A 17,663-nucleotide genomic window follows, 5' to 3' on the forward strand; every position below is an offset into this window, starting at 1 on the left:
GTAAAAACGATGTGAAAACGTCAAGGCATCCGTAGACATTCAGGTAAATCGCACCTTTTTTAATTGACCATGAACGAAACTAATCTATGACGAGTTATAAAGGCAAGCGAAGCTCACTTGTTTTGACTATCTTTCAGATTTCCATCCACGGCTTATCGCGACAATTTAATCTCATTCCAATTTATTCTTCTTCTTCGTCAGTAAGCAAGTCTTTTATAGTATATGAGATGTACACAGATCATTCTTACGTGATTATAACCGCTAACAAGCTACCGTTGACAGCGAGCATATTGAAATAACAAATGTAAAACGAGCTGCCAATTTAACAAATCTGGAGTACATCAAGCGGCATATTTGCGTTGAATTCTAATTTTAAAAAAAAATCCTTTTTGTGAAAGGACTTTTTTCTTCGCGAGAATTTATCATAAGCCATTATTGACTATCGGAAATAACGAGTAAAGTGTGCTGCAACGTGGAATTGCTGAAATAATATTAGTGTAAATATTTCTACACATCGTGTAAGATTTTGTTTCCAAAGTGACAAGTTCTTTGATTGAAACGTGGCGAGATTTGAGAGATGACAGACTCTTTCGGTTGAAGAAAAGTAATTTCTTCATGATTATGCTGACAAGGTAATCGATATTTAGATATATTGAACTCGAATAATCTATCTATCTATCTATCTATCTATCTATCTATCTATCTATCTATCTATCTATCTATCTATCTATCTATCTATCTATCTATCTATCTATCTATCTATCTATCTATCTATCTATCTATCTATCTATCTATCTATCTATCTATCTATCTATCTATCTATCTATCTATCTATCTATCTATCTATCTATCTATCTATCTATCTATCTATCTATCTATCTATCTATCTATCTATCTATCTATCTATCTATCTATCTATCTATCTATCTATCTATCTATCTATCTATCTATCTATCTATCTATCTATCTATCTATCTATCTATCTATCTATCTATCTATCTATCTATCTATCTATCTATCTATCTATCTATCTATCTATCTATCTATCTATCTATCTATCTATCTATCTATCTATCTATCTATCTATCTATCTATCTATCTATCTATCTATCTATCTATCTATCTATCTATCTATCTATCTATCTAGTAGTATATATAAGCTGCAGAAGAAAATATGACAGTGCCAGGGACAGTCTTTACATTGGCTCCCCATTTAGAAACGTATTAAATTCACTGTTCTTTGTTAAATTTATAAATGTATCAATTAACTGGCCCCGGTTATTTGTGTATATCTGCTACTACTTTAAGCGTTCCCGCCACCAGCACAAAACAGTTTGGCAATCGTGTATTTTCTGTAACTGGGGCCAGGCTGTGAACGACTTACCGTCTTCGGTTGCTAATCAATCCACATTTCTCTCTTTCAATATAGCAAAATAGCTCTGAAGACAGTTCATTTTAATAAGGCCTTTAAACAATATATATATATATATATATATATATATATATATATATATATATATATATATATTTATAGGCCTCGTACATCAAAGTCCGTATAAAATGAGCGAAAAGGCGGTTCGTTATTGTCTGACGTCACTTGATAGAGATTATTTGATTGGTTGATTTAAAATATGAATATGAAAGGTGTGTTGTGCATGCTTAACTTTTTTGGCCAACAAAATTGTTTATTTTTACGAATAGGTTAATCACTCGTTAATTAGGATTCGCCGAGTAAACATTCTATCACAGTAATCTCTCTTTGATCAATCGTTAGTTGCTGATATGTAAATGAATGCAAGTGACAACGGAATGCTAAAAAATTCAGATAAACGCAATTCTTTTGTAAAACTGTCAACGAGAGCGTATTACCGTTACGTAGGTGCTATGACTGTATACATAGTGCACCCTGGTGCTATTGAATATGACAACGAATATCCACATTTTACAAACAAAGCAAACCGTAAATTATTGTGTTAACCGTAAATTTTGTGATATTTTGTAACTGCATCCGCCAACAGCAGAATGGATGATGTCAACAGGGCACTTCAGCGCTGAGAAATATCTTCGTTTTTTTCATAATTTGACCATGATTTTAGTCACAGAGGAAAAGAATAATTCTACAATGAAATATTTATTTTGATGAAATTGTAAGACATAGATAACATTGACAGCTGAGCAAACATTCTCAAATGTATCAGGTTTCAATGATAAATCAACAAGAAGATAATAAACAAAGTAAAGTTTACGAGAAGCATTTTACGAGAAGCATCAAGAATAAGAAGCAATATATTGAGATAGGCTTTCAACTAAATGTGGATTTTTCTTTTCTTTGTCAACATGAGTTTCACATTGATTGTCATCAGATAATCCTTTTAAGCAGTATGTTAATCTACGTAGTATCACGTTTCAAAATGGTGCATTGTGCAACGAAATGTACAAACTATACGAAAATTCAATAATAAGTGCAATAATGACGTAAATATATTTCTCTCCCAAAAACGTCTTTAGTGGTACTTAAAACGCATTACTAACGAGTGATGTTATGTGAAGTGTTTCGTTATTTAAAGTAGTTCTTTATATTTCGTGTTCTCTGAAACGTTTGCCGTTTTCGGAAGTGCACGCAATAATTTGTTAGCGTGCTACTTGATTTTTTGTCTTCTAACGGATGTCAAATTGTGATGAGTTTTTTTTTCTTCAAGAAGAAACACACAGTTAACCGCATGGTACTTAGTAACATACATGCCTTCAATACGTACATATATTAAGTGCATATATGTACTGGTAAACCTTACCATGTAACATTACTTAAGTGACATGAGATATGGTAGACGTGTTAATTAATAGTTTAAAGAATTCGCATTACCATATTAATATAGCCTTTGAATTAAACATTTCCCTAAGTAACAGGAGTAGATCTGCTGACGGGTGGATTGTGTTGTAATGAAACTAATGATCTGTGGTGTCCTAAGCCATGTTGTGTCCCGTGGAAGAATATAGCCAACATGGCACCTGCTTGAAGTCTTCGTTGTGAAAGCAAAAATAATTTTTGATTTAATCTCGCATATTCCCCTCTGTCCCACTCTGTCCGGCCCAGGGCTGTATCCCCTAATCAACCCCCCCCCCCCCATTCTCGCCAGACCTTCTTATAACCTGTTGCTCTAATTAAGACATTGTTTTAAACAGATGCCGCTTTGTGGTAAGAAGAGACACGTGGTGTGGCCGACAGACAGCATACCTGCAGCTACGACAAACATCGAAGATACTAACCGAAACGACAAAGAGAATACAACTGACAAGATAGGATATCACCGAACTCCAAAGAGATCAGTCAAACAAGGACTCTCCAAGTACAACCGTACCGTAAAAATGGTCATCCTAGCTCTATTTCCTATCACGGCATTACTTATCTGTGCACTGCTCATCTTGACACAGGCCTCTCATAGCGCTAGGGTGTTTGGTCAGGTTCGGAGTTTGATTGCAGATAATCTCGACCAGGTTGGAGATCTCGTACATAGGTTACAGATAGAGAGAGGTACCACAGTCCTATATCTGTCCTCGAACAGAGATGCCTCTGTACTCCAAAAATTGGAGAGAACCTATCGGGACTCTGACGAAACAATGGACAATGTATCTAATTGGAGATCGCTTAACATCTCCGACAAAGAAAATTTACCTTTTCATTATTTTGAATCTAAGGATACCTTTAAGCAACATATTCGTGAATACCGTAACAATGTAAGCATCGATGTTCAGAATATCCGACCTCCGCTAGAATTCTATACTGAAGCGGTCGACAAAATTATTGAGTGGTTTTGGGAGGACTTCTCTCAGTACGATAATGGTAATGAATGGTCAAACTTAGTTGCCTATCAGTTGGTCATTTTAGCCAAAGAACAACTTGGCGTCGAGCTTGCTCTCGGTGGGAAGTTTTTCGCTTCAGGTGGTTTTGAAAATTCAATTGATTACTTGGCCTACATGAATCGATCAATTAGGGGTGATTCGTTCTTAGAAGAATCTGGGCTATTTTCCGAAGATGTAGAAGTTTTTTGTATCACTTCAATTTTCCAAAGTGAATTGTATCCCCAAATCACGAATCTGCGCTTAGAAATCGCCAATAGTAATCATACGATCATTGATCCAAATGTAGATAAAGGTAGTGCGTGGTTTGAGGTCATGACGCAGTACATAGATCTTTTGCTACAAATTCAGTATTTATTAACTGATATTATAAACAGACGGTTAGCGGTAGAGATATCATTTAGAGAAAGAGAAGTCGTCTTCGCCTCTTTACTGTTAATCGCGAGCGTCATCGTTGCACCTATTATTCTCCAAAGGATAGTTTATCAAACCAGACAAATTGAAGACATCGCTACCACACTGAACCATCAAACGGTTCAATTAAACGAAGAGAAAACTCGCGCGGATAAACTGCTCTACCAAATGCTCCCAGTTGAGGTTGCCGAAACTCTCAAAACCTCCTGGAATGTTGCCGCGGAGGCATTTGAACAGGCCACTATATTCTTCTCTGATGTCGTGAACTTTACCAACCTGTGTGCAGAGTGTACACCAATGCAGGTGAGTGTGTGGTATATATATATATATATCCAGACGTACAGCCAGCTTATTCATGTCATGTTTGGAATAAAGAACAACGTTAAGAATAAACTTGTTTCCTCTCTGTTCGTTTACTTTAGTGTATTTGAATATTTATATCAGAATCTATGCAACATTGTTTGTGATCGAAATATATTTTTTTCTCGGGCCTACGTAGTCAAGGGAACAATATTATGTCGCAGGGTATGGGACACTCTTTTCCTTGTTACACCGTCGCAATGTTATTTTCTGAATTATTGCGTAAGAGTGCATCTCACCTTTCCCCTACTCCGTACCCCTACCCCTGCCCACTCCTCAAGCACTTACATTTTCAAATGTTTATTCTATAATTTGTATCTTCATTGTTTACTCTTCAATGTACCCTTACTCTGTGGTTTAAATGGTGGTATAACACGACCTACAAATTCCCGTAAGGAAGCTATACTGAACGCAAAATTAAATCAACCTTGAGAGGAGAAAAATCCTTAAAAACTGAAATGAGGCTCGGTTAATATAAAAAAAAAGAGCTTCTCGTCAGGTCTTTTGGTTTCAGATTGTTCATTATTAATAAATCAGTAGAATATAGGGTAGGCTTGACACAGTTTTAACTTGTTTGATCAAATGCATATTTTTTTTTTGGGGGGGGGGGTATCTCTATTCTAATTTATTTACTGAGAAGGTTTTCCACTGATTAGATTTACGGACTTCGTTGAGGCCTGCTGCAATAAATTATGTAATTGGAATCAAAATTGACGTTCAAATTAACGAGGGTATAATTTGACAGGTTTTCAACCGTGAAATGTGTTAATAAAGTGTAATAAATGAAGATATGATAAAAGAAAAGAAACTTGTTGCACCACACACACAGAAAAAAGAGAAAAATGGAAATATATACCGTACAGAAGGAATGGGTAAACAGTATATCCCTGCATAAGTATAATATTTTTTTCTATATACAACACCTATAGTTAAAAAATGTTACGTTATTTTGTTTTAAATTAACATTAAATTGAGAAAATAGGAGGCAACCTTTTTCCTTGAAGGACAAAGTTTCAAAACATAAATGTATCCTTCCTAGGCTACTTTGATGTATCAAATATGGCGTGAAGTTGACCTTAATATTCTCCCACAGGATAAAATCAGGGGGGGGATCCCCTTTCACACATGAACTTAATGAATTTAATTTAATCTGCTAATTGTACAAAGTTAAAACGAGACCCGCCTCTTAAATGATTACTTAGAGAATCAAAAAAAAAATCGATCGACGCTACAACCGATACCTATTCAATAAATATTGAGTTAATTAACTTTAATCAAGCCATACTCATACTATGCAACTGAACGCGATCCGCGTGCCATCTCATCTCGATCGTCATAATGTGATAATCGTTTGAAGTGCGCGTGCGCATACGACTACCGCTGATCAAGTTTTATCCAGTTTTAAAGGCTATCTTTAGGTACAAAATTAATTCTTGATATTTTGTAAACTGTTAACAACAACTGTTAGTTGGCCAGATTATATTTCTATTCCACTTTTGAGTTTTGGGAAATGACCGTATGAACAGCTATGTAGCATACTGTGGATGGTAAAATAATGCAGCTATAGAAGATTGTTTATATTGCTTGCTCACAGCCGTATCGATGAACAAGTTTGTTATATCTCAGGTAGTCATCATGTTAGTACTAGACTCTGGATGGTAAAATAGAGCAGCTATAGAAGGTTGGTTATATTGCTTGCTCACTTAGCCAAGACCATGAACAACTTTGTTATTTCTTAGGTTGCCATCATGTTTATTACTATGTACCAGACTCTGAATGGTAAAATAGAGCAGCTATAGAAGATTGTTTATATTGCTTTCTCAATTAGCCATGACGATGAACAAGTTTGTTATTTCTTAATCTTGTTGAATACTTTATACCAAACTCTGGATGGTTAAATAGAGGACCAGCTATTGAAGATTGTTGATGCCGCTTTGTCATTAAGCCATGGCGATGAACAAGTTTGTTATATCTCAGCTTGTCATCATGTTGAATACTATATGTAGCAGACGCTGGATGGTAAAATAGAGGAGCAGCTATAGAAGATTGTTTTTATATTGCTTTCTCACTTAGCCATGACGATGAAAAAGTTTGTTATATCTCAGGTTGTCACCATGTTGAATACTCTGTACCAGTACCTGGATGGTAAAATACAGTTACCATAGCTTGCTTTAACTGTTTTAACAGTTAGCCATAACACTGGATATCTGTATTATTTCTCAGGTTGTCATCATGTTGAATACTCTCTACCAGACACTGGACGCTAAAATAGAAATATACGACGTGTACAAAATAGAGACGATTGGAGATGCCTACGTAGTGGTTTCAGGTAAAGATATTATTCTTGACGAGTAAAATTGAACGATTTACCCATTTATTGCTCCGTTGGAACTTGTGTACAAGGAATCGTACGGTAAATATAAGGTCTATATATAAGGTCTATATATAAGGTCTTTATATAAGGTCTATATATAAGGTCTATATATAAGGTCTATATATAAGGTCTACATATAAGGTCTATAAGGTCTATATATATGGTCTATATATATAGTCTATATATATATGGTATATATATATGGTCTATATATATATATATATATATATATATGTTTCTATATATATATATATATATAATGACGAGAAATATATATAATGACGAAATATTGAGTATATTGTAATCCCTGTCGTCTATTTTGTAGAATTATTCTCTCAGTAACGCATGTTTTGATCTTCGTGATCTCGTTAATACAATGAGTAAAAGTATGGTACTTTCTTAGGGGAAAAAACACTAGCCTGGACTTTTACCATAAGTTAGAACTGCTCACTTCTAATTGACCATGTGATTGTGTGTTACAGATATTACTTTTGGCTGATTCTACCTTAATTACTTAGCATTTACAATTCTTTTTTTGCGAACATTATTCAAATTTCTATCACGTTATTGCAACCTTCCTTATATTTTATTTTTGTATTATTTTCCCTGTAGGCGTTCCAAGAAGAAATGGTGACCGCCATGTTTACGAAATGAGTTGCCTTGCTATTGACATCCGGGATACCGTTGGCAAGCTTCCCATCCCTCATATTCCGACAGAGTTCTTTCAGCTCCGGATTGGTCTCCATACAGGTATTCCTTATGCATATTCAATAGTGTACCTATAGACGGTGAACGTGGAAGAAAGGAGTACATTTCGGGAGCAAGGTGATGAATGCGTGATAAAGTATAGTGCTCAATAGTGAATAAATAGTGAATAATAAGCGTTTTTCGTGGTCCTCCTGACACCTCTGAGGTTCGTAGGTATGGGTACTGAATCGGTAATCTCTAGATGTCTGTAGGTGACGATGGGAATGGTAGAAAATAGAGGGGGTAGGGGGAGCTTGTGGTCTATGTAGACAAATCAACTCTGTATTCAAGTAATTAAGGCTAGAAATACTGTGAATACAGCAATAATCGTTAGTTTAGAAACCCCATTCCAATTACATTTTGTATCGTAGAGCCTTTTTCTTCAAATTTGGCAGTATGTCTTTAATGTATCTGGCAACAGCAGAGTGACTAATGTCATCATGACAATTCATCTGAGGAAAAAAAACATTTCTAACAAAAAATAAAACTTGCATTTGATTGATATTCTTGATACCGCGAACATCCATATCTTTGTATCATTATGTGCCAGTAGTAACACATCGCGATTGATATGTACATATGTATAGTATGGAAATTAGAATAGTAATCTCGAGGTTTTCAAACAATTCGAAGCTTTGCCGATACCATCCTTGCTGATGACGTCACCACTGACCATAAGTCCATGCATGACGTAATCATTTGGGCTGCAAGGGTTAATTGATATAACTCTATGCATGTCTTGACTTTGGAAGCAAGTATGATTTAATTATTTCGTCACTTGAAACTAAATCCTTCTTACCCCCGAAATACCACTACTTTCTCGTCCCAATTTTCGTAGAAATATAACTGTTAGTACTAGTCATATTTGTTTGTTTGTTTTTTGTCTTCTTTTTTTAATTTCTTCTTTTGTTTTAGGACCGTGTGCTGCAGGTGTTGTCGGCTATAAAATGCCTCGCTACTGTTTATTCGGGGATTCTGTAAACACAGCCTCAAGAATGGAGTCAACCGGAAAACGTGGGTATACAAATCACGTGACACTGAAAAGTTTTATCAAAGATCACACACATAACATAACGTGATTTCTTGTCAGTTTCATATTTGCTATCGGGTGAACACTTTCACAAGTTCTGAGCCATTTCACGTGTCTCTTTAAATTGTAGACAATTTTTAACAAAAAAAAAAATTCTCCTTCATACCCCATTTCGATGTGTAGTTTCGTTACCATGCAAATATCGTAAATTAGTCATATATTACTTGTATTTATCTACATGTTTTATTTTGTTTTTTTGTATCGAGCATCGATACAAACTCGAGCTAAATTATTTTACTTTTTTAAAATGACCTTCAGAAAATGCTGTCATGTAACCATTCTGCAAGACTAGTGTAAGATGTAACTTAATTGAAGCAAATCTTTATCCCATCGTGTTTCAAGCATGCATAGAATAAAAGAGTGGAAAAGAGTAAAATCTTGGATATGGAGGTAAAAACTATACGATGACGAGAAGAAGCATTGGGGTGGCGGCTGGGTGGGGGGGGTCGGTGAGCAATCGTGAGCTATACCTGTCGTACATTTGCAAAATTTCACCATAAATAATTCGTAGGTTTGTTAGAACACACTTTACAGTATACGTTCAAGATGCTAATCATTAACACAATAGTTAAGTACCTAATCAACTTTCTGGCAACAGATAAGTACTCATGCAAAGTCAAATTAAGTTAAAACGAAACACTTAGAACATTTGGTGGATGAAAGTTCTCAACATATATCATTTGCAAAACCATACATTATTTGAGTAGACATTATGTTACCTACTAAATATGTTTATACTAAAAACGTTGCCTGCAACTGATGCATGGAATTGGAGGGGGGGGGGGGGGGGGGAACAGCGCTCGTTAGCAAGCAGCCACTGGTCTTAAACGGTTCGCCCCAGAAAGAAAAAATATGGGAGGAATTCGACTTTTATATTACTTATATATGTTAGACGCGTGGGAAAGATATGTTGGTCACGTTGCCATACGACACTAAACACACAGTATGTGTATCGCACAAGAGCTCCAACCAGCACAACTGTGCACAGAGATCCAGTGATCCAGAAATCCAGAGATCCAAGATTTTGTAAAGCAGAGTGTGGCCCTGGTATTGTTGATGGCGACTCCCATGCAGGGTAGGAAGGGGGGGGGTCCTGGAAATCCTGTTCCACAAAAAGGAAAAAATTGAGTAATGTAATTCTGCATTTTGATTCATATTTAATAGGCTATAAATTAGGTATACATGCAAGGTTGTGCATAATACCTGCATGTTATTATATTTCTGTGTGGGGTTGACAAGCGATGTGTACATCCCGAGATATACCTTAATCCGCGCATGATGTGAGTCGGTCTGCAAATAGGTTATGTGCTTGCTGATATATATACTTCAACTAAACTGATATCAAACGTATGAAAAATACATGTTTTGCTCTTTTCGGTGTTTGAAATATATACTTTGCAACAACGGATGCAAAGAAAACCGTGAATATTTGACATTGTTCTTTTCATGTTTACAACGGTACAAATGTATTTGATAAATTACATAAGGATTTAAGGATCTTCAATAATTTTTTATTGAAAGTTAGCGACTTTATTAAAATATTCATTCGATTCGATTTCAAACATTTGCTCGCAGATACAACAAAGGAAATTTTCAAAATTATCCATTAATATTATTATAATAATAATAATAACAACAATAACAATAACAATGATGATTCTGATGATAATAATAATGATTCTGATGATAATAATACTAATGATTCTGATGATAATAATAATAATAATAATGAACTATTTCTGTTTCCATCTGTCTATATGCAGCGTCCAAAATTCAAATCAGTCAGAATTCGTACCTTGCACTACACGCATACCTTGAAGAATTCGTTACAGAATCGAGAGGTTTAATTTACGTAAAGGTAAGGCAAATGTTCTAATTGTTTTATTTTCTTCTCATTGTTATTACCCACTTTTATGTACGCTTTTTGCTGCTTTGGTTTTCTGTCAATAATACCTTAAAATACCTTAAGTGCTTAATTATATCGCTTTAATTATACATACATATATATATATATATATATATATATACTGAAAGTTTTTTTCTGAAAGAAGTGAAATTTCTTTCTGGCCGATTAAAATCATTTAGGCTTAGCCATCATAATTGTATATTAATTATTAGAATATTACCTACAGGCTGAATAAATGTCAATCCAGATGCCATGAATTGTTTTAATTTATCTGTATGAAAACGTGTCTCTCACTTCCACTTGTAAGCTAATTACCAGTCACGTACGTAACCTAATCCTTATTCTTTACTTTCCACGTTGTTTTTCTCCGCTCATGTTGAATTTAGGTATTTCCATATTTTTTTGCACTGTTGTATGTAATCTTTTATGTGAGATATGACTTAGGGGAGGGGGGCGTTCATATTTTATTGTTGCTTTTAGGATGGTCAATTTGGTAAGAAAAACTGATCACAGACCCAGTGAATGTATATGTGATTCGTCGATCACTGTTATGACGATTACCGCGATGACAATTATTAAGTTGACATTTGTTGATAAACTATAATAATGTAAAATCAATATGATTTTATATTCTCTTTCTTCTTTAATTCAAAGGGAATGGGAAAGATGGAGACGTATTGGCTTGAAGGAAGAAGGAATCTGACAGCAATTAGTCCTATTCCACAAACATCAGAAATAATCATCGGTGAAATAACAACAATAACAGTTCATTGAATCGACGAAGTTTCTGGCAAATGATCTTGGTCTGTGACGTAGAAAGATCCAGGCAGGAGTCTGTGCGTAGACTGAAGCTATAATTAACTGTTGGTATATATATTCTTATAATCTATTCCCCCCTTCCCCTATCCAACCGACTCTCCGCCTCCCCTACCCAACCGACTCTCCTCTTCCCCTATCCAATCGACTCTCTCTTTCCCCTATACAATCGACTCTCCCCTACCCCTACCAACCGACTCGCCCTTTCCTCTACACAACCGAGTCCCCCTTCCCCTGCATAACCGGCTCTCCCCTTCCCCTATCCAATCGACTCTCCCCTTCCCCTACCTAACCGATTCTCCCCTGCCCCTATCCAATCGACTCTCCGCTTCCCCACCCAATTGACTCATTCCTACCCCTATCCAATCGACTCCTTCCTACCTTTATCCAATGGACTTTCCCCTTCCGTGGTTTTTCGTCTGTACCTGCAAGTTTCCAGACATTCTTCTACCAGTGCTTGTGTATCTATCCTGACGTTTGTTAAAACGTACCCGCTCAAATATTCATTCTTTCCTTTCTTCATTGGTTCAAATTTAAGTTACGTGATGAATATTCATTTAGAATTGTATGTATGCAGGTCTTGGTGTATGTGATTGTTATTACTTTATTTCCATTCCTATTTTTCGACTGAGCGTTGTGGCGTGCGCTTGTAATCCAGCTACTTGGAGGTCGGAAGTGCTGGATTGTTTGAGTTCGAGACCACTGATGGTCGTCGATGCTATGGCGATCAGGCGTCCACGTTAAGTTCCGCATCAACATGGAATTCCGTACGGAAGTAGGGCGTTCCAGGTTGTCTAAGGAGGGGCGAATCGGCCCAGGGCGGGAACGCAGCAGGCAAAAGTCCCCGTGTGGAACAGTAATGGGATTGCGCCAGTGAATAGCAGGTGGCCAGCAGCTCGGACAATACAGCGAGACACACTTCCTTTTGCATATATTTTCTCTATTATTTCGCGTTTTGCAGGTATACAAATATATCTTTATTCTTATTTTAGGTGAGCAGATAAAAGATAACCTTCAATGAGCTGTTTCTTAAAATATGTCGAAACTCTTATTCAACACGACTTGATTCAAATATATTATTACGTCACACTACCCAACCGAGTCTCCCTTCCCCCTACCTAACCGGCCTCCCCTTGCCCTACCCCAACCGACTGGCCCCTTCCCCTATCCAACCGACTCTCCCCTTGCCCTACCCCAACCGACTGGTCCCTTCCCCTACCGAACCGATTCTCCCTTTTCCTTATATGACCGACTCTCCCCCTTCCCCTACCCAACCGACTCCCCCTTCCCCTACCTTCCTAACTCTCCCCTTCCCCTATCCACCAATTTTCCCCTTCCCCTAACTAACCGACTTTCCCTTTGCCCTATCCAATCGACTCTCTCCTTCCCCTACCGAACCGATTCTCCCTTTTCCCTATCTGACCGACTCTCCCCTTCCCCTACCCAACCGACTCTCCCTTCCCCTACCTACATTACTATCCCCTTCCCCTATCCAACCGACTCTCCCCTTCCCCTAACTAACCGACTTTCGCTTTCCCCTATCCAATCGACTCCCTCCTTCACCTATCTAACCGACTCTCCCCTTACTGACTTCCCCCTTCCCCTACCTAACCAACACCCCGCTTTCACCTACCTAACCGAGTCTCCTCTCCCCTACTTAACCGACCCCCCCCCCCACCCCCCTTCACCTACCTAACCGAGTCTCCCTACTTAACCGACTCGCCTTTTGTATCGAATGACTAGTTACAACAACATTCTCGACTCCTGTCGTCCTGTCCTTCATCCTGCTGAAGAAAATTGGATAGAGTCATTAGACTTTAAAAATTGGAAGTGTACATTTCATCATTTTCTACGAAAGAGTCTAGCCACCAAGTTATATATGTAAACCAACTAGAAAACAGCCAAGAATCGCACCACATTAACGTTGAGTGTGCGCTCGGACTTATTCTCGGGGGACACACTATATCAGTATAAACTCAAATAAAGAAATGGACCAATACGTCCTATTGGTGAGATTATAAATAAGGTCGTATAATAAAAGTGACAAACGGTTTCTTTTAGATGTCTGCTTTTTGGTCACAAAATGAATTAACAGGAACGTTTTACAATATTTTTCATCTTTTTCTTTAGTAATAACGTGGTATTGTATTATATTGTTTGTAGCGTACAAAGTTGAATGTGAATTTGATTTGTTTATAATTATCGTTGAAATATCTGTTGTTGGTCTAACATCAAAAATGGTTCATAGGAAATTAACGTTTGTCGAAATTTGCCTTCAATTAATATGTTCCCTTTTTTCGAGATAAAAAAATTTTGTTCACACGTTTTTGAATCAGAAGCAATCAAGTGTGATGTGATAGAAGCACACTAACAATTATTTCTTTTTTCAGTTAATCTTCAAAATTTAGTTAAAAATTTCTTCTTCAAAGTTCGGGTGCATCTCAGTTGGAATGCACTACAGTCATTGGTATATTGTCAACATCACACATATATACTACCTTAACTAAAGTTGGAACCCCATCCATGCACCCAAGGTCAAACAATAAAATTAAAGTAAATTTTGGCTGTCAGTATTAAACTATGACATCAAACCCTACTTGCTTCAAGTCCACTTATGGTACAAACTTTGGCGATTGCAATTATAAATATCTCGAGAAACGCCACGTACACAATTATATTCATCAATCAAAAATGACTTTTCCTCTGAGGTGTCCTTTTCAATAAGTGATCTTTCTCGTCTCAATAAAATCACATATTTGAAAAAGTATGAATAATAATTATTATTACCGCCTTGTTATATCTTTTATTCTTCTTTGTCTCTGTGTGCGATGGCGTAGTTTTTAGATCTCTTATTAAGTTCGTTTTTTCTTCTTCTTCTTATCTTGAGTGTCACTTTAGCTACAAAAGCTATCACATATATTTGGAATGGAAAAAAAAACATATCCAAGTAAATTTCCGTTATTCATTTACTTATTTATTTCAGTTTATTGAAAATGTCATTATACCAAACAGTAATAACTATATTTGTACACTGAAAGATGCATAAGGGAAAAGTTTTGCCAGCCAATTCGATCCTTCATATTTTGCCGCTCAGCCATGGTTTCGTTCGTATTAATCAGATGTCAAAGCTAGCAGGAAATTTTCAAAGTTAAAGGCATTGCAGACTCTCCCCAAACCGCGTGCCGCCCTCTGAAAAAAAATTAACTTTCCACTGCTTACAAGTGAAGTTTCTTTTCTTGTCGCTACAAATGCAGCCAGTAATGAAACGTGAAACCTTGTTATCTTTTATCTGGACCTGAGATGTCCATCGCTGCTATGTACACTGTGTTGTGGGTATTGACCATAGCTGTATGTTTTGACTGTTCACTAGTGTCTAATTACCGACGGTAGCAAGCTGTGTGTTTATTTTCTGGGATCGATGGTGGTGTCTAACACTTCTGTTATACGCCTCATCGAAATTAGGTCAGATTACCGGCATCAGAAGTTTGTTTGTTCGCGATTCTTTACTCCCTTTAAAGACTTACTTCATTTGAAACCAAATTTGACTGCTAAAAAGACAAGACAAGAACTTCATGGTAATATCATAATCAATATCAAAGGGCATCGGAACTGAATGATGGTGATGGATTCAGAAGATGTTGCTTTGATATCCTGAGGCCGGCGGAAGATGATAGGGCAGGGGCAGGGGTGGGGGCAGGGATCTTGTCAGTGGGATACAGCCTCGGGACCCGTCGTAAAATAGAGGACATGGTTATGAGTAAGGGTGAGTCAGATCAGTGCTCCTGCCCAAGCTTGGGCCCTTGAGATAAATATAATTAATTTATCTTATTATTATTTATCTGGTGAGTAAAGGGAGCAGGGGGTGTGACTGGTATGTTATACCGCCCTATATTAGAAACCCACCATGGCACGTTGTCAAAACTGGTTGTACATATAAATGTAATAAATGATCAGCATTTCGGCTCTGCATTTTTCCCTCATCCATCCAAGCTCACAAACTACAAGAGTACTTATTACTTATTAGCCATGAAGCCGTTGATAATAGATCAAAATCGATCTTTATAAAGGGTGATGACCACAGTTTATATTAGGTTATCCCAGGTGAAATTGACGAAAAGGGCTCTCGGTTGCGTGCAACCCAAGTCCACTGAACACGTGCCCTGATGAGGCGCTTTTCGCCTGATGTATGTACTGATGCTATGAGAAAAGGTAGTAGTGATTTGTATCAAATAACGTAGAATCAGAGCCGCGTAGAGTATTGAACTAGCGCCATCAATTATCAGATGATTTCGTTTTCACATATTCGTTGTTTGGTTGATTGCAACTAGGTATAGATGTACTGCTGTAGGGAAAGCTAATTTCAAATCAAGGGTTTTATTTATTGTTAAGCCAGCAAGAACATTTAAACTGTTATGAGTTTTGGATAAAGGCATTCCAGGGACTGTTTCGGCAAAGATACATATTAAGTGGAATTATATACAATCAAGGAAACAAAATAAAATAAAACTGTTAGCAAACTGCTTATCCACTAGAGAGCCTGTGTAAGAGAATGTGTAAAAGTAAGTTGGCCTGACGTTTCGATCCTAGCAGGATCTTTTTCAGAGGCTGAATGACACTTGTCATTTATCATCATTTTCAAATGCTAAATGACAAGTGTCATTTAGCATTTGAAGAAGATCCTGCTAGGATCGAAACGTCAGGCCAACTTACTTTTACACAATCAAGGAAACAATTAAACCTTCAAAGAATAGAAAAGTATTAGTTTCGTTCACTAATTCATATAGTTCACTCCCTAGATGACAATATCAAATAATAAATCAACTGCATGTGGTAATATAGTGTTAACACGATTAAACCGTCGTATCCGTGAAATAAATTTAATGTCTCTAATGTTTGTTTGTGGCCTCTGTTATACATTAAGAACAAATACATAGCAAAATATGAACACCTCTCAATATATAGTTTTACATTTCTTTATTTTCTCACTGAGGTAGAATATAACGTAGGAGGTCAAGCTTGTTCCGGCCATACAAGGAACCGGAGGTTCATAAGGTCTACAAAATTCAGACCAATAAAGGAAAATAACTCTATGAACATAATGACTCCCTGTTTTGATACAAGCAAAAGAGAATGTCTAGCATAACAAAGAAACATATGATTTCTTAACCATACTAGCCAGCATGCCACTGAACACCTAATTTGCATGTCATTTACATAAAAAAGTAAAATAATCATTTACAATGCTAAATTAAGCTTTAAAGTATACAGAAAGATGGTAACATATATGTTTTGGTTCAAATTAATGCAATGAATGCATTGTGTTTACAGCTTGTGTTCAAAGTATGAAAATAGGCACTCGTTAAATATGAAGAAAAGCAAACAACAGACGGTTAACCGTAACCGAACATGAATACATGTTAACCTTAAATTCAAAAGTTTAAAGGATAAGGCAGTAGGCTACTTAAAACAAAGCAAAATCGAAAGGCTTGACATTCTTAGAAGAACCAGTGTATATCCTTCTTTCTAACACATCGTTGCTTTGACTAAACAATATTGGATACCCCACGACTTAAAAGAGGTATACATCTACCAAGGTGGCTGTTTAACTTGTTCACTGACAAACAGTAAAAGTCATTTAGTAAACCATTTTGTACGAAGACGACCAGATTGTGGAAAGTCAGGTCAAAGTTCAGTTTGTGATCATTAACAGGTAACATCCACATATTTGCCACATTAACTAACACACTAAATCGTGTAGTTTTTAAGTTCTTGCAGTTCTCACTTGCTGAACCCCGGCCTTTCTATCCAGCCACCCCCCCCCCCCTTCCCTGCCACACACATACATAACTGTATAGCTGACATATTTTGTTCGTATCTTGACCATGTAACTTTTAGTTATGAGAGCTTAAGTTTTCGTCACTTGCAAAAAATTCGTACGCTACTCTTGTATGGGAGGTCTAAAATTTCAATGTTTTTGCGCCACGTATACTTCCATTTGTGTATTCTGATATCCGAACCACATACAAAAAACAAGATGTTATTCTCCTGTCGCTTTTCCTTTACACCGACTGTAAATGGAGGGCGCCACCACAAGTAAA

At 36.7% G+C, this 17,663-nt stretch overlaps 1 protein-coding gene and 1 long non-coding RNA gene across 2 annotated transcripts; both read left to right on the top strand.

Moving 5' to 3' along the window:
* The first annotated feature begins 294 nt into the window (after window positions 1–294).
* LOC139968180 (uncharacterized) lies at window positions 295–8,832 on the top strand. Its single transcript, XM_071972575.1, has 5 exons — window positions 295–632; window positions 3,184–4,575; window positions 6,856–6,961; window positions 7,619–7,756; window positions 8,669–8,832. The coding sequence occupies exons 2-5, from the start codon at window positions 3,184–3,186 to the stop codon at window positions 8,830–8,832; spliced, it is 1,800 nt and encodes a 599-aa protein (XP_071828676.1). The 5' UTR covers window positions 295–632.
* A 1,774-nt stretch (window positions 8,833–10,606) lies between these two features.
* Window positions 10,607–12,490, top strand: LOC139968202 (uncharacterized). Its single transcript, XR_011793244.1, has 2 exons — window positions 10,607–10,701; window positions 11,404–12,490. It is a non-coding gene; the product is annotated as an uncharacterized lncRNA (long non-coding RNA).
* Window positions 12,491–17,663: the final 5,173 nt, after the last annotated feature.

Source organism: Apostichopus japonicus, chromosome 5 (assembly GCF_037975245.1).
Source record: "Apostichopus japonicus isolate 1M-3 chromosome 5, ASM3797524v1, whole genome shotgun sequence".
NCBI lineage: Eukaryota > Metazoa > Echinodermata > Holothuroidea > Aspidochirotida > Stichopodidae > Apostichopus > Apostichopus japonicus.

Coding starts and splice junctions, on each gene's coding strand:
- LOC139968180 (XM_071972575.1), top strand. CDS start 3,184: ATGCCGCTTTGTGGTAAGAAGAGACACGTGGTGTGGCCGACAGACAGC. Junction 4,576..6,855: donor CAGAGTGTACACCAATGCAG/GTGAGTGTGTGG, acceptor ATTATTTCTCAG/GTTGTCATCATGTTGAATAC. Junction 7,757..8,668: donor CCGGATTGGTCTCCATACAG/GTATTCCTTATG, acceptor CTTTTGTTTTAG/GACCGTGTGCTGCAGGTGTT.